This window comes from Taudactylus pleione, unplaced genomic scaffold (genome assembly GCF_031769625.1).
Source record: "Taudactylus pleione unplaced genomic scaffold, aTauple2 ptg000005l, whole genome shotgun sequence".
NCBI lineage: Eukaryota > Metazoa > Chordata > Amphibia > Anura > Myobatrachidae > Taudactylus > Taudactylus pleione.
The window spans coordinates 26,163,167-26,183,131 of NW_028284408.1; the positions used below are offsets into that span (position 1 = coordinate 26,163,167).

A 19,965-nucleotide genomic window follows, 5' to 3' on the forward strand; every position below is an offset into this window, starting at 1 on the left:
CACACTAGTCTATATCTCAGCAGTTTGTTGCATTAGCAGTGTGCGCTAGAAGCACCACAGCAGAGAGTGACACTCCAGGTAGGAAAGAGGAACTGCACAAGTTGTAACAGGTGCAAGGTGCTAGAATGAACACTATACAACTTTCTCCAAATCACATTAAATAGTTCCTTTTGGCAAGTCACAGATATTGCAACATAGCTGCGCCAGGAGTCACACATCACTAATGCCACAAAAGTAGAATGCAAGGTTACACTCTACTCCTGTGTTGCAAAACTGGGGAAAAAGGCAAAAGAATTCCACATGCCATGTATTCTTATGCTTAATTTGTCACTTTATACAAATTCCTTTTCAACAAAAAAAAAAAACTAATCTACTATGGGAATCTGTAAGCAACTTTGTATGCGGCTATGATGTGACCAAGAAACACAATTCTGGAAAAAGTAGGAATCACTACCTGTGGCAGAGTGTGTAAGTCGTACCAAGCGTCTCGCGGGAAATGGAGCAAAGGTGCATGAGGACACATCTGTACATGGGCAATGCAGCTGAAAGGAAATACTTAGCAACCCGCGTAAGTCAACAGACTTAAGAATATAGGGGATGGGACACACTTTCAAGACAAGTTTGCATGTAGTAAGCACCTGGTATTCTTACACTTGGGAAATACATTTTTTGTTTGTTTGGTTTTTTTTAAATTTAGAACAACTTGTATTTTAAATTAAGTGGTGCATTAAAAATCCACTTATATTCCAAAGAACCCCAACTGCTATGCTGTACATTTTGTTGCGTATGCGTTGCATGATATGGCTTTACATCAATGAGCTCAAAACCTGCGGGCCTTTGCATTACCTGCATGTTTGGCACACTTTACACTCAGGACACTGCCAGCCAGAGCGTTTTAGCGGTGAGATGCTAATCTCCAGACAGGAGCCATGATAGTGCAGTCCACAACTGGTACAGAACAGGAGGTCTGTGAGGTCACCAGGCTTGTCACATAGCACACAGCGGGAGTCATCTAATACAAGAAGAGGAACATCAAATACACATTTCACTGGTAAATGACATTTTATCAGGACTACAAGGAAATAGAACAACTGCTATGAGGGTGCACAGTTTCCAGACTAACCCATCGTCACCGCCTCAGCCACATGTTCCGTGCACAGCAATTTTAAGGTCTTCATTGATTGGAAGGATCCACTCGCAGCAGCGCATGGAAAATGATATCGGTGCAAACACCCTGTCGAGTAGCACTGAATGGTAGCACCCATGCGATTACAGTGTTCACATTTCTGTAAAAGACGGTCAGCATGTTAACGTCTGTTTAAAAAAAAAATAAAGTAAGCTTATGCAAATCACATAGGTCAGCTGTATACAGACCTGTGATATCCCTGAGAATACAGCTATATCCACGTTAACCAGTCCAGTTCCTTCCACATTCTGGACTCCATGTGACCATGACGCACACCAGTAATGAACCCAACAGTGTCCTACATATAGAAGGAGCGATAATAGCATAAGAACGAACCACATCAGTCGTCTAAGATTGTGTCATATATTTATTGTAGTGCAATTTAATATACGGACATTAAAAAAAAATATACAGTAAGTTAGTTCAGCAGCATTGGTGGAAAGAGCCAACTTCTGAAAAGTTTTAGAGTAGAGTAGAATGATCGCTAACCCTTTGCAAGGGAAGCAATCGGGAAGCCGACTGCCTATATACCGGCAGCCGGCTTCCCGACTGTTTTATCCCGGCAAGGGTGAAATGCCGGGCTTCTAGATGTAGACGCCCGCATTTCCCCGACGCGGGGAGACCGGCGCCCGGCATCACGATCGTAGTGATGCCGGGCGCCGTGAACAGACAGTCGCGGGGGGGAGGGTTAGGTTTAGGGCTCCCGGGGGGGACTTGGGGTTAGGCACCCCCCCCCCGGGAGGGTTAGGGCTAGGCACCACCGGGGGGGACTTAGGGTTAGGCAGCCCCCCGGGGGACTTAGGTTTAGGCAGCGGGGAAGGGGGGGATTAGGGTTAGGCACTTGGGGGGGAAGTTAGGGTTAGGCACCCCTAAGGAGGGTTAGGTTAGTGGATACTTACCTATCCACGATCGGGATTTCCAGCGCTGTCGGGCTTCCGCTGCGTCGCACTCTGCTCCTGTCGGGCTGCCATGCGGCCGGCGGTATATCATACCCATTCCCTTTGCAATGTTTCAGTGAGACTGTCTGTATAGCACTTCACATGCCAAATGAGTAAAATTCATATCCTGCACTGATGAGCCCCGATGAGTAGGAAACATTCTGTCTTATATAAAAGGTCACCCTGATCATACTCTGTAGGTGGAAATTTTACCTCTTAATATATTATTTCTTTGCAAAAAAAGACCCCACTAGCCCCAGTCAATGGTCCAATGAATGTGAGCAGTAGTGACTTTGGTGCTATAAAAAGAGCTGTTCCATGTGAAGAAATGTTATGAAGGGAACGTTTGAAATAAAACTGCACGTCACTAGCTCTATCGCTGCAAGTTGCTAACTTTAAATGACAGTACAGAACTATTTGTCATTTTAACACCTGTAAAGAGAATTCATTTCTTCCTAACCTGAGGGATCAAAGAGCTCCTCTGGTGACACAGACTCTGCAAAGCCAACAATAGTAGGATCTAAGTACTGAGAGCCAATCTCTTGCATCTGACAGCGGGCAGGATCCAGTTGTGGGTGACCTGGCGAAGAATCAAACCGAAGGAGTTCACGCTGTCCCTGTGGACTCCATTCATCGCAGTTACAGAGAGCACAGCGCCTCGGATGGGAACCACTGGAGAAGAAAATACAATAAGATATAGTTTATCATCAGGAAAGTTCTGCAGTAACGGCGGATGGTTTTGTTAACTGGGATTTACCCAGCATGGGCAAGAAGAACTCTAATGTTTGCATTGCCCTAAAACCTGTACTATAGTTTGGGTTGGAATACATACACTAACACCAGGCTTCATAGACCTTTCATTCAGTCCCAAACCAATTTAAATTTGAGTAGGTACCTGTTACATGGTGGGTCTGGAGTCGCACCATCCCGTACAGAACATGCGGTTGGTGACGGATTGCTGGGCTCATCGGCTTCTGCTTCACAGGCCACATCGGAGGCAGTTTCATCAGCTTATAGGAAAACAGCAACACACATTACAAGGAGAAACGCTTCTCAATTCTTTGTTATTACAGGCATTTGTATATACTGGTTACATTGCAAGAAACAAATAGGTACTGTTTAATATTACACAGTGTTTTAAAAGAAAAAAAAAAAACTCTAGAAAATTATATTTTGCAGATGATGGTGATAATAATGAAGAGTCAAAGTTTCTGTGTAAATGATTTTCATATGCAAAATGGTGTCAACCAGACCTACATGTGACCACTCCTTGGGTTTGTGTAGTGAGCCATAAAAATACAAAGTTCAGCACCCATCTGGAGAGGTGGGCTTTATCCAATGATTAGTAGAACATTCTATGCTCTACCACCATTGTTCCTGGTTTAACTTTAAAAAAAAAAAAAAAGGGAAAGTACTGTTAAAATGAAAATATATACACCAATAAATAATTCACACAGTAGTACCAACCAGCGCTGAATGAGTGAGCATGGCCTGAAATCTTTACAGTCCCCTGCCAACAAACCTATCACCACTACAGTCATAAAAAAAAACAAAAAAAAAACATTTTTTTTTATTTTGATCCTTAATGTCAGTTTCAACAGAGTCTGTCCTGTTAAACCAGAACTGGAGTCCCCGACTAGTTTGTCTCATTCATGAGGTTGAATTATTTTTACAAGTAGTAGCTCCCGTTACCACTGTTAGACCAGTTCCCACAAGATATAGTATAACTCCCCACCTATATGAGCAGGCTGCAGTTACAGTCAGAAAATGATTTTTAAAAGGATTCTCTTATTAAAAAAAACCAAAGAGGTTTGCAGATCCAGGTCTTCTAACATACTCCCACTGATCCCTATCTTGTTTGCTTCAATTCAATTTCTTTAAAAAAAAAAAAACAATTCTATGTTAAAACATACAGTTACATTTACTAGTTCACTGTATAAATCTCCAGTCCAGGTCACAGAAATGAGCCCCACAATGAGTTTAGACATCACTGAGTGGTTATATATTTATTCTACAGATTGTCCTTATACATTTTTGCTGCAGTCATGCTAAAAAACAAAAGCCCCTCTTGGCAAGCTAGGTCCCATGAGACTCTGCAAGTGTTGGGCATCGTTTCTGCATTTTTTTTTTAGCTGAAAATGTGTCTAAGTTGCAATTTGATGCAACTAGGGTGCAGCAGCAGATTGCGCCGATTAATTCGATATGCGCACTTTTATATCGGAGTGCGACTCAAGCTGGCCACACACTAGACCAACTTCCATCCAACTTGTTGATTGGTTGGAATGAAAATCTGGTAACGTATGGGAGTAAATGATGATCAGCAATTTTCTACTAAATGCCAGAAAACAGATGAAAATGGTCGGTCAGACAAGTTTGTTAAATGTTTGATCTAAACAATTTGTTCAAACAAAAGTTTTTGTCCATTTTCCGGCATTTGGGAGCAAATTGCTGATTGTCATTTGCTTTCATACCATACCAGATTTTCATTCCAACTAATCAACTAGTTGGATGGTTGGCAGGGGCTGGCTGGCAACTTTTAGCCTGGGGGGCACATGCAATCAAGTAGCCCGGGCGGGGGGCGCAGACAGAGGCCTGGCACCGTAGATGCAGATGGACAGCCGCTCCCCGAGTCGGTCCACCCCCATAGCATCCGGGTCGGTCCGGGCCCCATAGCATCCGCAGTTACTGCACCTACAGTAGTTATGCCACTGCACACATTTACAGTAACACACATACATAGTCACATACATACAGTTACACACATACATACAGACACACTTATTCACAGTCACACCATAATACACACATTCATACAGTCACACACTAATACACACCTAGTCACAAATACACAGTCACATACACATATATACATACAGTTACACACATACATATACACATTTATTCACTGTCACACACATACATACAGTAACACACTAATACACACCTACAGTCACACACTAATACACACCTAGTCACAAATACACACACATAGCCACATAAACATATACACATTTATTCACTGTCACACACATACATACAGTAACAAACTAAAAAACATCTACAGTCACACACTAATACACACCTAGTGTCATAAATACATACACACACAGTCCACATATAATCACATACACACATATATACAGTTACACACACACACATTCATAAATATAGTCAGACACGCATACACACACTTATACAGACATACATAGTCACACACAAACATGCATAAACACACTTAATATAAACACATACAGACATACATACAGTTAGATACATATATACACACACAGATACATGCATACAGTTAGAGACATATATACACACAGATAGATACATACAGACAGTACAGAGACACATACATACACACAGATACATGCATACAGTTAGAGACACATACATACACACAGATACATACACACAGTTATAGAGACACATACTTACACACACTTCTACACACAGATACATACCCAGTCACAACCCCCCCTCCCCCCCCTTCCTCTCTAGCACCTTACAGCCAGGCAGGGTACAGTATACTCACTGTTTATATACTCAGTCTTCTCAACCCCTCTCTCCCATGCTGCTACTGCTGGCCTGGCACTGACAGCCGTGTAGCCCCGCCCCCTGTCCCGACTCCGCCTCAGTCAGCCTCCTTCGAACTGCACTGCACTGAGACACTGTCACTGACTGCAGCTGCAATTAATGGCCTGGGCACCGCTACGAGAGAACGGAGAACAGGAGGCGGGGCAAGAGGTAGGACGTCCAATGGAGCAGAGAGGACCAGCCCCAGCCGAGGGCCTTCCACAGCCTGCGCTGCTATGTATATGCAGAGCACGGCTGCGGGCGGCCTTGGGTCACTAAAATGTTACCGGCCCGGGGGGGGCACAAGGCACCTTGCCCCCCGGCCAAGCCCGCCCCTGATGGTTGGATGTTAAGTTGGTCTAGTGTGTGGCCAGCTTTAGTTTCTGAATCTGTATATGAATTGCTACAATGTAGCGGCCACAGCTTTTTTAATTCCACGTTCCGTTGTGGTTCATATAGGGACCCAGGGGCACACAGATATTGTCACATATCAAATTAATCTGCACAGTCTGTTTGTGCATCCTAGCCACATCACATTGAGACTTAGACACCTTTTTGACGAAAAAATAGACACCCGGCGCTAGCAGAGTCTCACGAGATATCCCGGTTCACTCAGGCAACTTGCAACAAGTCGCACTGCATGGCGTATTGAGGCTAGATATAAGAGAACACATCTGTACTTCATAAAAAAATGTACTACCTGGCAGGTAATGAGGTTTATTCTAAGTGTATTCAGTCAGAAAATTTAATGCATTTCAACAATACAATTTTCAAAGAAATGTTTGTTAAATTTGGACTCTTACACATAAATGGCACACATCGCATTACCTGATGCTTCAGATTCTTTGTCCTCGCTGGATGGTTTCTGATCATCCATCCCTGGCCAAGAACAGTGACTATCCCTTTTAGGGCGACCTATAAAAAACCATCAAAACAAAATTTATTTACAGGAAAGTATTAATCTTTCCAAAGTACAAAACATTTAGGATATAATAATCTGGTAATGCAACATGCTGAATCAATTTTAAGTACAATTAAAAGGCTGTTTTACATGAATATATAACAATCTACATTACATGGCTAAAGACTATACTAAAAGAATGAAAAAGTGCCCAGATTGCACTGTGACCCAACAAGCACACCACCCTTCTGGCAAGTTTAAAAGGGCTTTCACCATCTAATCAAAACATCTATATTCAACTCAGGGCAGGGATAACAACATTTGCTACATGCAGTGAAAATGTTAATACGGAGCGTAATTTGCTTTAGAGAGAAAAGGGCAGTCACCATAGCCAAAATATCCCTTAATATATTCACAAAACTGTAGTGAAATGTAAAAAAAAAAAAGTAAAAGAGCTATGCATAGGAAAATGTTTTGTGTTTTTTAGATTTTCCATTATTGCTGGGATTGTGTCTGCCCTCAAACATCCACTTTTTAGATCAAATCATTCTGAAAGAGATCCTCACTAAAATGTATTAAATACATATTAGGGTAAATTTACTAAAGGTTGATTTTAATCGATCAACATCGATGTTGTGTTTCAGGGGCTAAATCGCACATTTACTAACAACTCAATTGTTTGAGACCTCCTTCTCGCCCGACGGAGCTATTCAATTATTGCTCCTGTCGGGCGTGATCAGCTGCCAGCGTCGGCATTTCAGCTCGCACCTCCGGGGATGGAGAGCTAAAATGCAGAAAAATGTGATCCATTTGGGCACCCAATTGCCACTTTTCGCGATCTCGCCCAGCACTTTGATCGGGTGGAGCAGTTTTATGCAGCTAAACCCAACCTCGCGATCGACGCAAAGATCGGCATCAATTGAGTATCACCCCGCAATCTCCCGTCACTTTAGACGGGAGTTCCGGTGCAATTAAACAATTGAATTCCGCCCTTAAAATTCAATATAAAAAAACTAATGTTCGCAAATGTGTAATTTAGCCTCTGAAACTACATCCCTGAGTACTTTTTTTTTTATTGCAATAAAAAGTCTTAGAACCAAACATACAAGATAAAATTAAATACAAAGCATCTTGCGTTTTAAAAAGAGAATGTAGCCATCATACTTAATACATATTGGGGCCGATTCAATTCAGCGCGCTGTGAATATCTTCGGGAAGTTGGTTCTGGACCTATTCAATTCAGTGCACTGTTTAGTCTGACTATAACAAATTAAGTCCGAGAATGCCAGCACTTGTGACTTAACCTGGGTGATTAATCACGATAACCAGCATTCTCTGATTAAAGTGCCAGTCGGCTAAACAGCACGCTTAATTGAATAGCCCCGGGACCAACTTCCCGGAGATATTCACAGCGCAGTGAATTGAATCGGCCCCATTAAGTTTACCATATATGTAATTTGCAAAACACAAACAAATTGTACCAGACACAATATACTATGAAACAATATTAACTTCGGTAAAGACTTATAAGTATAGGATAAACAAAATATTTCCCCCAAAAAACCATAGCCTTACACAACCAACAGTAGACGGTGATAATGTTATATCCTCCATTATCCAATTGCGGTAAAACAGCATATTTAACTGCAGTAGATAAATATCAGTTGTACGTAATAGAACTCAAAATCCATAAACAACACTGAAATTTACACTCGAAGCAGCTCGGACTGATCCGACGGCATTTTGAGGTATTTAGATTATAGCCATCTCTGCCAAATTTTCTCGCATTTGGATTCAGCTTTAAGAGTAATATATAAATATCTTCCATGGGAAATTGTTGTATTTACTACAGCTACCCACATTTGAAGATCAGGACCTGTAGCTGCCATCCAAACTCTTGCAATACAGACCTTAGTCAATGTGCAAAGATTAAGAATGTATTGTCTAGTGTACCTGTCAAAATCATCTTCAATCAAAAGGTACCAAAAGTACAAACCACCGGGGTTAATACAAACTGAGGTACATCTGACAGAGCAATCACTCCAATCAACTGACCCCAGAAACTATGTACATTTGGATAAGACCACAGGAGGTGCCAAAAGGTCCCTTGGGAACTCATACACTTGGGACAAATATCATCAGCCTGAACCCCAAATTGAAGGAGATGCACAGGGGTGAGATAGGTCCTATGAAGTACGAATAAATGAATTTGCTGGAATCTGATAGCTGCCGTAGATTCTTTTTGACTACTAAGGGCCATAGACCAGTATTCATCACACATTGGGCCAACCTCCACCTCACATTTTTGTTTAAGACCGGGTAGAGTAGAATGTAAGTTTACCCCATTATCTTTTATTTAAAAAGGCCTCACTAAGGCCCAGTGGCACTGTGCAAAACAGATAGAACAAACATATTATACACATATACACACACTATAAATGATTTATGCATTTAATTTTTATAGATTTAAATATATTTCATGGCAAAATTTTACAATATCCTCACACACTACCACAAAAGGGAAAAACAGACGACTTCAAGTGCACCCACTATGAGTTTGTTTTCAGGTTTCTCCAGCTAATGTGGGGAAATTATATTATATATTTATACACACAAAATATTGTTTTGGACCCTTGAAGCAAAATATAAATCTGTTTTTTCAAAATAATAAAATAAAGGCCTGAATAAATTGCTGCACTAAACTACTTAAGACCAATAACTAAACCATATACAAAAAAAAAAAAAAAAAACTATTGAGGCACACTAACAGTGGAGTAAACTGATCAATTGACATCACTGTACAAAAGTGTTCACTAGGACAAAAGCATAACCATTTTGTAAGCTATTTTTAATTACATTATAAAATGTAGATAAAATAAGTAATTCATTAAAGACTTGTTTGGGCCTACCTGATTTATTGTGCTTTCCACAAGTTAGCAAATGCAATGAAAGTGCATTAAAATATGATAAATAAGTCAATAGTACCATTCCCCCAACTGTGTTCTAAAATTTCAGAATGTAAGAATATAGAACAGTCTTTCATGTTTTAACTGGTGTTACCTGTAAAATAGATTCTATAGTTAAAGGGACATACAGGGCGGTACTCAATTGTTATAGCGCGCCCGATCTCCCGTCCAAAGTGACGGGAGATTGCAGGGCGCTATTCAATTGTTGCAGTTCTTTGCGCTGATCGTGCCCAAAGTGGTCGGGTTTAGTCGCGTAAAGTAGCTACCCCCGACCAAAGTGCTGGGCGCGACCTCGAAAAGTGACGTTTGGGCGCCCAAACATGTCACTTTTCACCCATTTCTACTCGCACCCTGCTGGGGCTGGTGCACCGGCAGCTGATCGCGCCCAACAGGAGGAACAATTGAATAGCTCCTGTTGGGAGCATACAGGGGCGCAACAATTGAATTCCGCCCACTGATTAAAAAGGCACATGAAAAGCCATGTTATTTGTTTTTATGTGCTTTACCCACTATTGGGCAGTATCGTATATGAGCCTTTAATGGAGCGACTTCAGTTCTCAATTTGTGGGCTGTGCCAAACAGGACCCCCTAAGACTAAAAGGTGCCTACACACTAGGCGATATGTTACACAATTTGCCGATTTCGAAGCATCGTAACGACAAATCGTGTAAAATATGTCCAAATTGTGAGTGTCAACTCACGATCACGAAGTGCGCACCCGTTGGTCGTACATCGCATCTCCAGTTCTTGTCTGCTGCACGGACACGATGCACTGGAAAACATTAAGAATGCACTATAGATCGTTTGTCACATTGGACACTTTTTAATACCAAATCGTGTCCAGGACTGCCGGGGAGCTACTGGGGAGAGTTCAAGGGAAATCAGACACGAGATCGCATCGTGACCACATCGCATAGGGTGTAGCACCTGCAGCATAGTAACTCCATTTAAGTCAAAATGTGTACTATCCATAGTAACCAGATGCTTTAACTATCCAGTAGCAATGCAAGCAGACAGGTTGCTACATTAAAAATAAAAAATAAAAAATCTCAGTAATCAGGTTCACAGTGCTAGTAACCAACTTCTAGCCCATCTCCATTCTCAAACCGACTAATTCAAATGCTTTGTTATAGCTGCAAGCCTGTTACAAGAGAATACTCGCCCTCCTCCCGACACAGATGCTTGGATACTTAGTGGATGCATACTTGCAGAGACAGCGCAGTTATGGAAGACATGCATCAAACAGCCTAGATGTAAAGGTGGGTTTGTGTTGAGCCTTAGGATATTTGATGGGAGGGCTAAAAGGTATAGAGAATACAAATAGATAACATGTCGGGATAGTAAATCGCTGGCTAGCAGTTCTTCCACATTCTTGTTCGCCCCTGATCTAGGATATCTGTCTAGGCAGCCTATTCATGTATGATTTTAGCACCAGTTACTTGCCAAAATAGAGCGACAAAGTTAGGTATGAAAAGTAAAGTATAGATACTTGCTATAATAAAGCTTTCAACATCTAAAGAGTTAACCATCCAGATTTAGTATAAACAATGCCATTACTACAAGTACATTTAACCAAGCAATAAACATTTTAATAAAACAATGTTAAAATTAACTTTAACAATTATTTGCCGTAAAAAGTTCAGTCTGTCACCCATGATTACTAGCTTGTCAAAGCCAAAATGCATACACACATACATTTAAAGTAAAAATACAAACTCTAAACTAAAATGGAACCAAATTAGTATAATGTAGCAACAGGAATAGAACAGCAACACAAGGTCATCAAAACCTGTTTTTGTATAGATTGATAAAGCACCTTTGTGGTCCAAATGTTGCAGTTTCTGCAAATAAACCTGAGTGTCTATGCAAATGATGACATTGGAGAGCCGATCTTTTCTAATGAACGATTTTTTTTTAAATATTTAAAACTGGACAGATAAGCTTTAAGGCCATGTATACAGTGGTTTTACAATTCTGCATTTAACATTGGTTTCTAACTCAAGTTACGCACATTTAACTGGATGTGAAAATAGAAATCAAATCACTGTACCAAGTAACAGCATATACATGTATGTACCTTATATTGCAGTATTTATTTATTTTTGTAAAACAATTAATGTTTAATTTCATTAGGTTTGATGTACATCAATGGGAGAGCTTTAGAAGGATTTAGGAAACATTTACACGTTTGCCATAAAAAGAAAAAAAAAAAAATGTTTTGTCACAGACCAATGGTTTTTTGTTTGTTTGTTTTTTTTAATGCAGATTGAAAACATACAGAAATAATTTAGGTCGTATGCTTTTTTTCTTTTATTGTGTTTTAATAGGAAGAAAATAAATTAAATACTAGAATGTTTGCAAATTCCCTGTAAATGAAATACAGCTAATGGATGCCCCATTCAAGGCTGCATAAACTCTCTGAACATGCACTATAACCCAAGAGTTTGGATCATCTAAAGTTTTAGATGTACCTAATACGGAGTCAATGAAGTATGAAACTGACACTTAGGGGGTACATTTACTATGCCTCAGTTTGTGAACGTTGCCAATCATCGGCTTTGTCCAATAGTTTTAGAACAGAAATAGGAACATATCGGTGGATTTGACAAACCGCGACATAGTAAATATAACACCTGATTTTGATTAAATGCCTTATAAACTCTATTCAATCAAAACGCTGTTCTGTTACAACTTCCTCTAGACTCAAGTTGTCATTACCAAAACAAGAGTAGAAATGTAGAAAGTTTGGCTTGCAGTTATGTTGAATGCATAGTTTTCAAGTGGAAAGTTGCAAGAGTTCAAGTGCTTTTGAAACAAGGAAAAAAGGTTAAGACGCACACGTGCAATATTGATTCAGTTAAGTAGTCAGCAACTCCTATGGAGGACAACCTCCTCCAGAGAAAAGACGATAAAAGAGGGAAGGAGGGTGGGGGGGTGGAGCGCTAGTGTGCAAGACTGAATAGCAAAGAAGTCACAATACCATACCTAAAAATAGAACAATTCATTCAGCATAACATAAAAAAGGTGTTTAGGCAAATAACAAAATACATGCAGGAGTGGATCAATTTAAATGAATAAAAAATAACCATTATGATTTTGGCATCATGCATTTACTTCTGAACTATTAACTTCTTGAATGGAGACAGTCCCTTAAATTCAAAGCACTTGGAGGACTCTGTGCGGGAATAAAGATATTAGACAAAGAATGTTTTATATAAGTGATGTACCCGATAAAAAATGAGAAATAATCCTCCTGGATTATATCAATTTGTGTTTGACAAAACTTTCCTCCCAGGATAATAGTCAGCAGTAATAACATGATAGAGGCCAGCAGCAATATAGTTATTTCCAATACTGGTATCTAGTATTTAAGTAGCCAAAAAATGTCACCATGTTTGGCCATAAAGACTTTTGCAAACTTTTCCAAAAAGTTATTATCCAAGCACCGGCATAAGGTTCTCCATATACAGATGTGCCCACATACATCTATCCTCCGTGCACTACATGTCGCGCCACACAATGCTGGAGCTCAGTGTGACTCGGTAGTGCAGAGCGTCTTTTTATCTTCAAATGTGTCTTATTCGCGCAACCATGCAAATAGATAGCACAAGCAGCTTCTGTGTGACTGCGGGTGTATTTGCATGCTAAACACTACGTTACAGCCGCTGAAACTGTAACGTAGCATTTCGCATGCAGATACACCCGAACTCGCTCAGAGAACATGGCATGTTGCATATCATTTTAATCAGCAGAAGCTGCTTGTGCTATCTATTCATATCATTGTGCGAATAAGAAGCATTTGAAGGTAAAGACGCACAAAAAGACGCCCAGCGCTACAGAGTCACGCCATGGCATGGCGTGACTAGAAGGGATGTTTAACGTGCCAGGAGGCTAGATTTATGTGGATCCATCTGTAGCTGCTCAGTTGGTAAGTCTCACTATGAAGACTGCACACTTGTAATTAATATGATGTTAACATAGTATATTTTTTATAGAGGAGAGTCATGTCTAATATTCCAGGTGTAGGAACTGAGCACCACAATGCAAGAATATGCTGCCCCTGTGTTGGGACTAAATGCGCACATTCACTGGGCGATGGGGTAATGACAGTACGATTACAACATTGTAATCGTACAGTCGTTCCCCATCCCCTGCAGTGCCTACAATGAACGATTAGTCATTCAGTGTAGGCACCCTCCCTCATCCCCTAACCTGGTCAGTCGTTATCGTCAGATTGACCGGCATGTTCATGCGATGATTGATGTAGGAAATGACCAGCTGGAGCACGCATCGCTGGTCGTTTCCGACATTATAGTGCACGATTAAGATGTCGTAATCGTGCAATCGCTCATTAATATCGCCTAGTGGATGTGTGCCTTAAGACTGATCTGCAGTCTTGCAGCAATACAGTCAATTTCAAGGATATCTACAGCATTCACAAGCGAAACAGCCGGTAAGAAACATATGAGTACTCAAACTACACAGCAAGGATGCTCTGAAATGTGTGAACACATGCAGTTTAAACGTTTTGTTATAATCTGTACTTCTTCTTGGTATGTCCCCCAGCAGTGATCTTTTAATCAACAATATATACCCATGACAACATGTTACTACCTACATCCAAATTTGCACACCACACTAACCAAGCTAGAGATTGTTATGATACATATGCACAACAAAAATACTATATGATGCATTCATGACCATCAGTTGTTCTGTATACACTATTCTGCACAGGGGTGCAACACAAAATGGGCAAGTTTCTAATATGAAATAGAATTGTGACTCTTTAGTGAAATGCCTATGAAGCTAGGTTTGGTGTCTTTTCTGTATTTACACACATTGGAGCAAAGTAGTCCCCCTGCTCGAATCCCTAAAAATATATATGCAAAAAAAGGACTAATCACAAACATATTTATATAAGAATACATAAAAAAACACAACTACATTTTTTGCACTTTGAACTGATTTGCTGTGAAAGGCTTCCAAGCTACTCTATGGTCACTGCAAAATGTCAGCTCTCCTCCTCTCAGGAAGCTGCCTCCGGACAACTGTGTCTTTCTAGCTGCATAACGCCCATCATCCTGACATGGCTGGAAGTATATCCGCACATATGAGCAGTACTGTATGCATCTCGTGATGGCACCACATTTGCGTGTGTGCTACATGTCATCAGTGTGCGCTTGCACCAAACATAGGGTGCAAAAGATACGCATCCAAACAGGTGTCCAGGTCTTGCATTTGCACGGTCTCATAGAACTTTACTTATGCAAGAATGCTACATCACAACCCAGTTCCCCCTCAACAAAATGCCCTGACTATGAACTGAGTGGGCGGAATTCAATTGATTTCGCGGCCCGCATCTCCCGTCTAAAGTGACAGGAGATCGCGGGCCGCTATTCAATTGTGCCAGCTTTTCACGCTGATCGCACCCAAAGTGGTCAGGTTTAGCCGCGTAAATCGGCTAACCCCGACCAAAGTGCTGGGCGCGATCACGAAAAGTGATGTTTGGGCGCCCAAACATGTCACTTTTCGCACATTTCAGCTCTCATCCCCCAGGGGCTGTGAGCTGAAATGTAGCGCTTGGCAGGTGATCGCGCCCGACAGGAGCAAGAATAGAATAGCTCCGTCGGGCGCGATAGGGGATGAAAAGAATTGAATTCCGCCCAGTGAAGGAAACCATCCGGGAATGAATATATAGCAGTGTGTGGTCCAAAACTTCAGGACATCTGCAGTCTCCTGAGTAGAAGGGAGCATAGAAAACTTGATTTTTTTAAAAAAACATATAAAACACAGTGACCAAAACTATGCAAAACACAAAATGATAGGGTTGGTGGCAAGTAGTAGAGCGTAAACACCAAGCATATTGTTAAATAAACATATGTTTACATAGTATAGTAAGAAAAAGAAAAGTAGCAAACATATACTGTGCACTTTAAAAGCTGAACAATTTTCATTAACTTCAAAGAATTAGGAGCCAGGACTAAAAGTGAGCCAGAAATTTTTAAATTAAAAGTGCGAGAGCTATTCTGGAATAGTTAGGGGTGGAGTTGTACACACTGGCAGTTCCCTACAGCAGACCTTACACTGGCCGCATGTGAAACTTAGATGCCCAAAAAACTAGTCTATTATAAAACACACTGCTCCAGTCTCTGCGACAGATGACACTAGGATGTGTCCCTCAAAAATGCGCACACCACCCTCTCCTTTACATAAAAAATAAAAGGCAGACAATGAATACAGCTCCACTTTCTGGCACCCTGGCAAAATTGTCCATGTAACGAGTATATGAATTACAAAGGACTGACTAAAGTAGGGTAGCACTTTGCCAACAGATCAGCCAGACGGCCGACCGACCGATTTGGTAAGCATGCAGCTGTGCATGCACAATTACCAATCGGCCAACCAACATGTCTGGCCGCAGAAGCCAGTTTTAACATTGTCGCTGGTTCTGGCAGCCAGAATATGTGTCGGTTGGTAGCCCGTACACACAGGCAGTTGTGCAAGATATATATGTTTCAGCTATAGAACATCTGCCTGCTGTACAGCAATGTGATATACTGTGAAGGACATGGTTCACAGTATATCGTGTGTACACAGCAACGGTCTAGACGATATATCATTCGTTGGTTGTACGAGCGATATTTTATTCAATGTGTACCAAGCATAAGTCTGCATTTCACCTGGTTTCAATCAACCACAGAACCTGTATATATCATATGCATCTCTCATTAAATAGTCTGGCAACCCTACCCCATGGCACCTGCCAGGAATTGTTAGCATTGGCTCTGTACTTGTGGTGCTTACAGATATAATATCCGCACTACTACTGCAACCAGAGTCAACTCTACTTCTATAGGAAGCTCTGGTTATACAGTTAATGGAGCTCCTTTTGCAAACTTCTACAGCATTGGAAAATAGTAATAGCAGTGCGGAGTAAATGTAAATGACAACAACAAGCTCTGCTGAAAATGGTGTTGCCATCCCCAGACCACCAAAGGAGCAGCAGAAAGAGGAGCAGAAAGATACTGTAGGTTCCATTGGTATTTCCGAAATGCTGATAAGCTGCAATACAGATTATGGCCCTTAAAGGGAAATATGGAATGCCAGTCACCTGTTTGGTATTCAAATCAATTGAATACCCCCAGGTATATATTCTCTTTCTTGTTTGGACATTTATTTCAAAACGGCTTAAACAAAATATAGTTGATGTATTTACAGGCAATCAACAGCTGCAAAGGTGCGACCCAGATAATTCAACTGCAGGGCAGCATCTAAAAATATATGTAATATTAGATTTATAATGTTACAAATGTGAATAACACATGCTTGAAAGCCATAACATTTGAATAATGATCGTAAAATGGCCTATATGTCCATGACTAGTGACATTCATAAACAGCTTTTCAATAAGGGAGCAAGCAACAAATAAAAAATAAAACAACACACATACACAGGGGAATTCAATGGTTTTTGCACGGCCACAGATCCAGTCTGAACTGAAGGGAGCTATTTCATCGTTTGTGCCGCTGGGCGTGAGTGCGGCAGGTGCCCATTACTTATTGCGGATTTCTGCTTGCAGTCTCCTGAGGAGCGACCAAAAATCCGACCAAAGTAGGGCTTTTGGGAGCCTTATGTAGACCATACATCTATGGCCTCGATTTCACGCTTTGCTGATACGATCTGTGATCAAACATATTCCTGCGTCGCCGATCCCGATAATTTTTTGGTCAGGATCGGTGAATAGAGGATTTCCAACATGTTGGATTTCCACAATTCCCTGGCCCCGGCATCAGCAGAACAGGGAATTGGAGCAATACATTGCAGATACAACGCCATGAAAGTGATCAGTATTATCGGATCATAGTACATGGAAAATGCACGAGAACACATGAGCCCTATCAGACAAACATTCTAACATCACTTTACATCTAATGGGAAAAATTGGACAAAAATGGATAACCTGCAAACATCTTATGAACTGTACACACTGTCAGATCAGACAACGATCAGATATCGTTGTTTGATCGTCCTACATGTGCTGGATAATCGTTATCGAACATCCAGCACATGCACCATTCCTCCAACTACTATAACGGCCCTATAGTAACCAGGCTAACCCAGTCGATATCGACCAGGTTGGCCTGCATGCACGGGCGATGGTCAACATCGATATCGACCATCCGTGCCCGCGCATCGTTTGAGGGGGCAAAAAAAAAAAAAAAAAGGACGATTTAAACGATCAAAGATATAGTTATCGTTTAAATCGTCCTTTAAATGTGACAGTGTGTATGCACCATTACTCTAATAATGGGGATTGTTTAGAGTCCAAAGAAATTTTTCTGAAATGAAAATAGTACTTGATGAGAATAGCTACAATCTTTTACAGCGAATATCTCATACGATCATTTCCCCAATAGGACCTGACTGGTGAGCATTTTATCATTGACAAGATTTGTTTGCTTACACAGTGTAAAATAGATTTAGTTCCATATCATAATAGAACCTTCAACATGATCCCAAACACTTGCCACAAAATGCCATGCTCCCAAACTTTCCACCTTATTTAATATAGCAGCTACTTGTACTGGATTCATTGAGAAGCTGGATATTTTTTTTTTTTTAAAACAATAAAATTCTGCACAGATAGCTGAATAGTAAGCCAGGAGCCAAGTATTTCATAGCGGGAGGAAGATATATTATAGCTCACATGTGAGCCATATAAAAGCTTTGCAACCCTTTCCCCATATTTGCAGTAGACAATGAAAAGATTATATTTTACCATGTAAATTACTACATCTGCACAGACACCAACGCCCAATCAGAGCACACATTTCATAGCTATAAGATACAATACAGCAGTAATGCAAAAAGCAGTGAATTGGTTGGAAATTTTTGCATTTTCTTCTTACTTGGGACAGTTATGTGACCTGTCATGGCATGTAAGATTGTGGTGTCATTTAAATGTTAATTGTGGACTGTTGCCTATGTGTAAAACTGTTCTGAAGTGTGTTTTGCATACTATTTTAATACTACTCTAATTTTTGGCCACCATTATGAAGAGCCACAACACTATAGACATTCTAGCCCTGAAGTGTCCCTGGTGGTTTCCGGTTGGAAGGGTAACATTAAAAAGGTCGACACCAATTGGCCGACAGGAACAACAAAGTCGACATGGGAATGGTCAACTTTTCCTTTTTTTTTGTTCTTTTAGGTTTTGGGTTAGACAATTACCAGAGGGTTAGACACTAGGGGAGGAATTAGGTTTGGGGTTAGGGTGAAGATTAGGGGTAGACCATTTGTGTGTCGACCATTCACATGTCGACCTTTTGACCCTGTCGACATACATCCGTGTTGACATTTTGTGTTTCGCCATTTTGTCCCTATTGACCAATTGGTGTCGACCTACAGTGTGTCAATTATACCCAAATAGTCCTGGTTGCCATGGACAGAATAGGTTGGTTACGGGATGTCGGCGGTCAGAATCCCGACACCGGCATCCTAACAGGGTTCAGTATCCTAACACTCCCCCCCCCCCCCTACCCCCCCCTCCTCTCTCTCTCTCTACATTAACCCTCCCCGGTGCACAATACTTATCGTCGGGATGGCAGCCCTGGGATTCTGACAGGTGTCGGGATTCCAGAGCTGGCTTAACGACTGTCAGGATATTGACCGGATCCTGGATAGAATTATTACAATCCACCCTGTAGACAGTCCTACACTGCCACAGCTCTAAGTTAAATTGTAACAGGTGGAGCTGTTGTGATGGGTGTGCAATACTGCTGGTGACAGGCGAAACCAAATTGCAACACCAGAAGGACAAAGAGAATGGTTTTGGACACCAAATAGATGCACAAAGACTGCTGACTACAAGTCAACACTGTTGGAGGCTGCGGTGTATAGGGCTGCGACTGTACTGACCATATATCTTAATGCGAATTAACACTTGCAAGGGATGCGGGGTCTTTGAACACAACTAATGTCAACTATGGTTTTATCAGTAAAATATAAATGATATGGGTTTTTGTATTAAAGATTTTAAATATTATTAATAATTTCAAGTGTGCCTCAAAAAAGGAATGGTCTTTTTGCCTCTATGCAATTATAAAAATCAAGTATCCTGTATTTACCTTTGGGAGCAGCGCCAACACAGTGCTATAAGATTATTATCCAATAGCTATAACATCGGTTGACACATATATTCATTATGGTGATGTTGGCATCTGGTGTGGATTCATTTTCCTTTTGCTATATAACCAAATAGATGGCAAGCGTAGTAATTACCTCAGAGTCGGCTTGCCACTCCAATTTCATTTATCCTGCATTATACAATGAAAGCTCTCTCATTGTAATACGATAGTGGTAGCACAGTGGCATAGTGGTTAGCATGCCTGC

General features: G+C 40.9%; 1 protein-coding gene across 2 annotated transcripts in view; it reads right to left on the minus strand.

The window, feature by feature from the left end:
* Positions 1-19,965, minus strand: part of KMT2D (lysine methyltransferase 2D) — a 169,099-nt gene that overhangs the window by 135,886 nt on the left and 13,248 nt on the right. For both annotated transcript variants that reach the window (XM_088448524.1, XM_088448469.1), the window contains exons 2-7: positions 6,532-6,618; positions 3,020-3,134; positions 2,585-2,796; positions 1,375-1,484; positions 1,124-1,286; positions 847-1,012 (exon numbers count right to left, since the gene is read on the minus strand). In XM_088448524.1, the coding sequence (XP_088304650.1) occupies positions 847-1,012; positions 1,124-1,286; positions 1,375-1,484; positions 2,585-2,796; positions 3,020-3,134; positions 6,532-6,580 (815 nt within the window). In that variant the 5' untranslated portion in view covers positions 6,581-6,618. The remainder of the gene's footprint in view (positions 1-846; positions 1,013-1,123; positions 1,287-1,374; positions 1,485-2,584; positions 2,797-3,019; positions 3,135-6,531; positions 6,619-19,965) is intronic.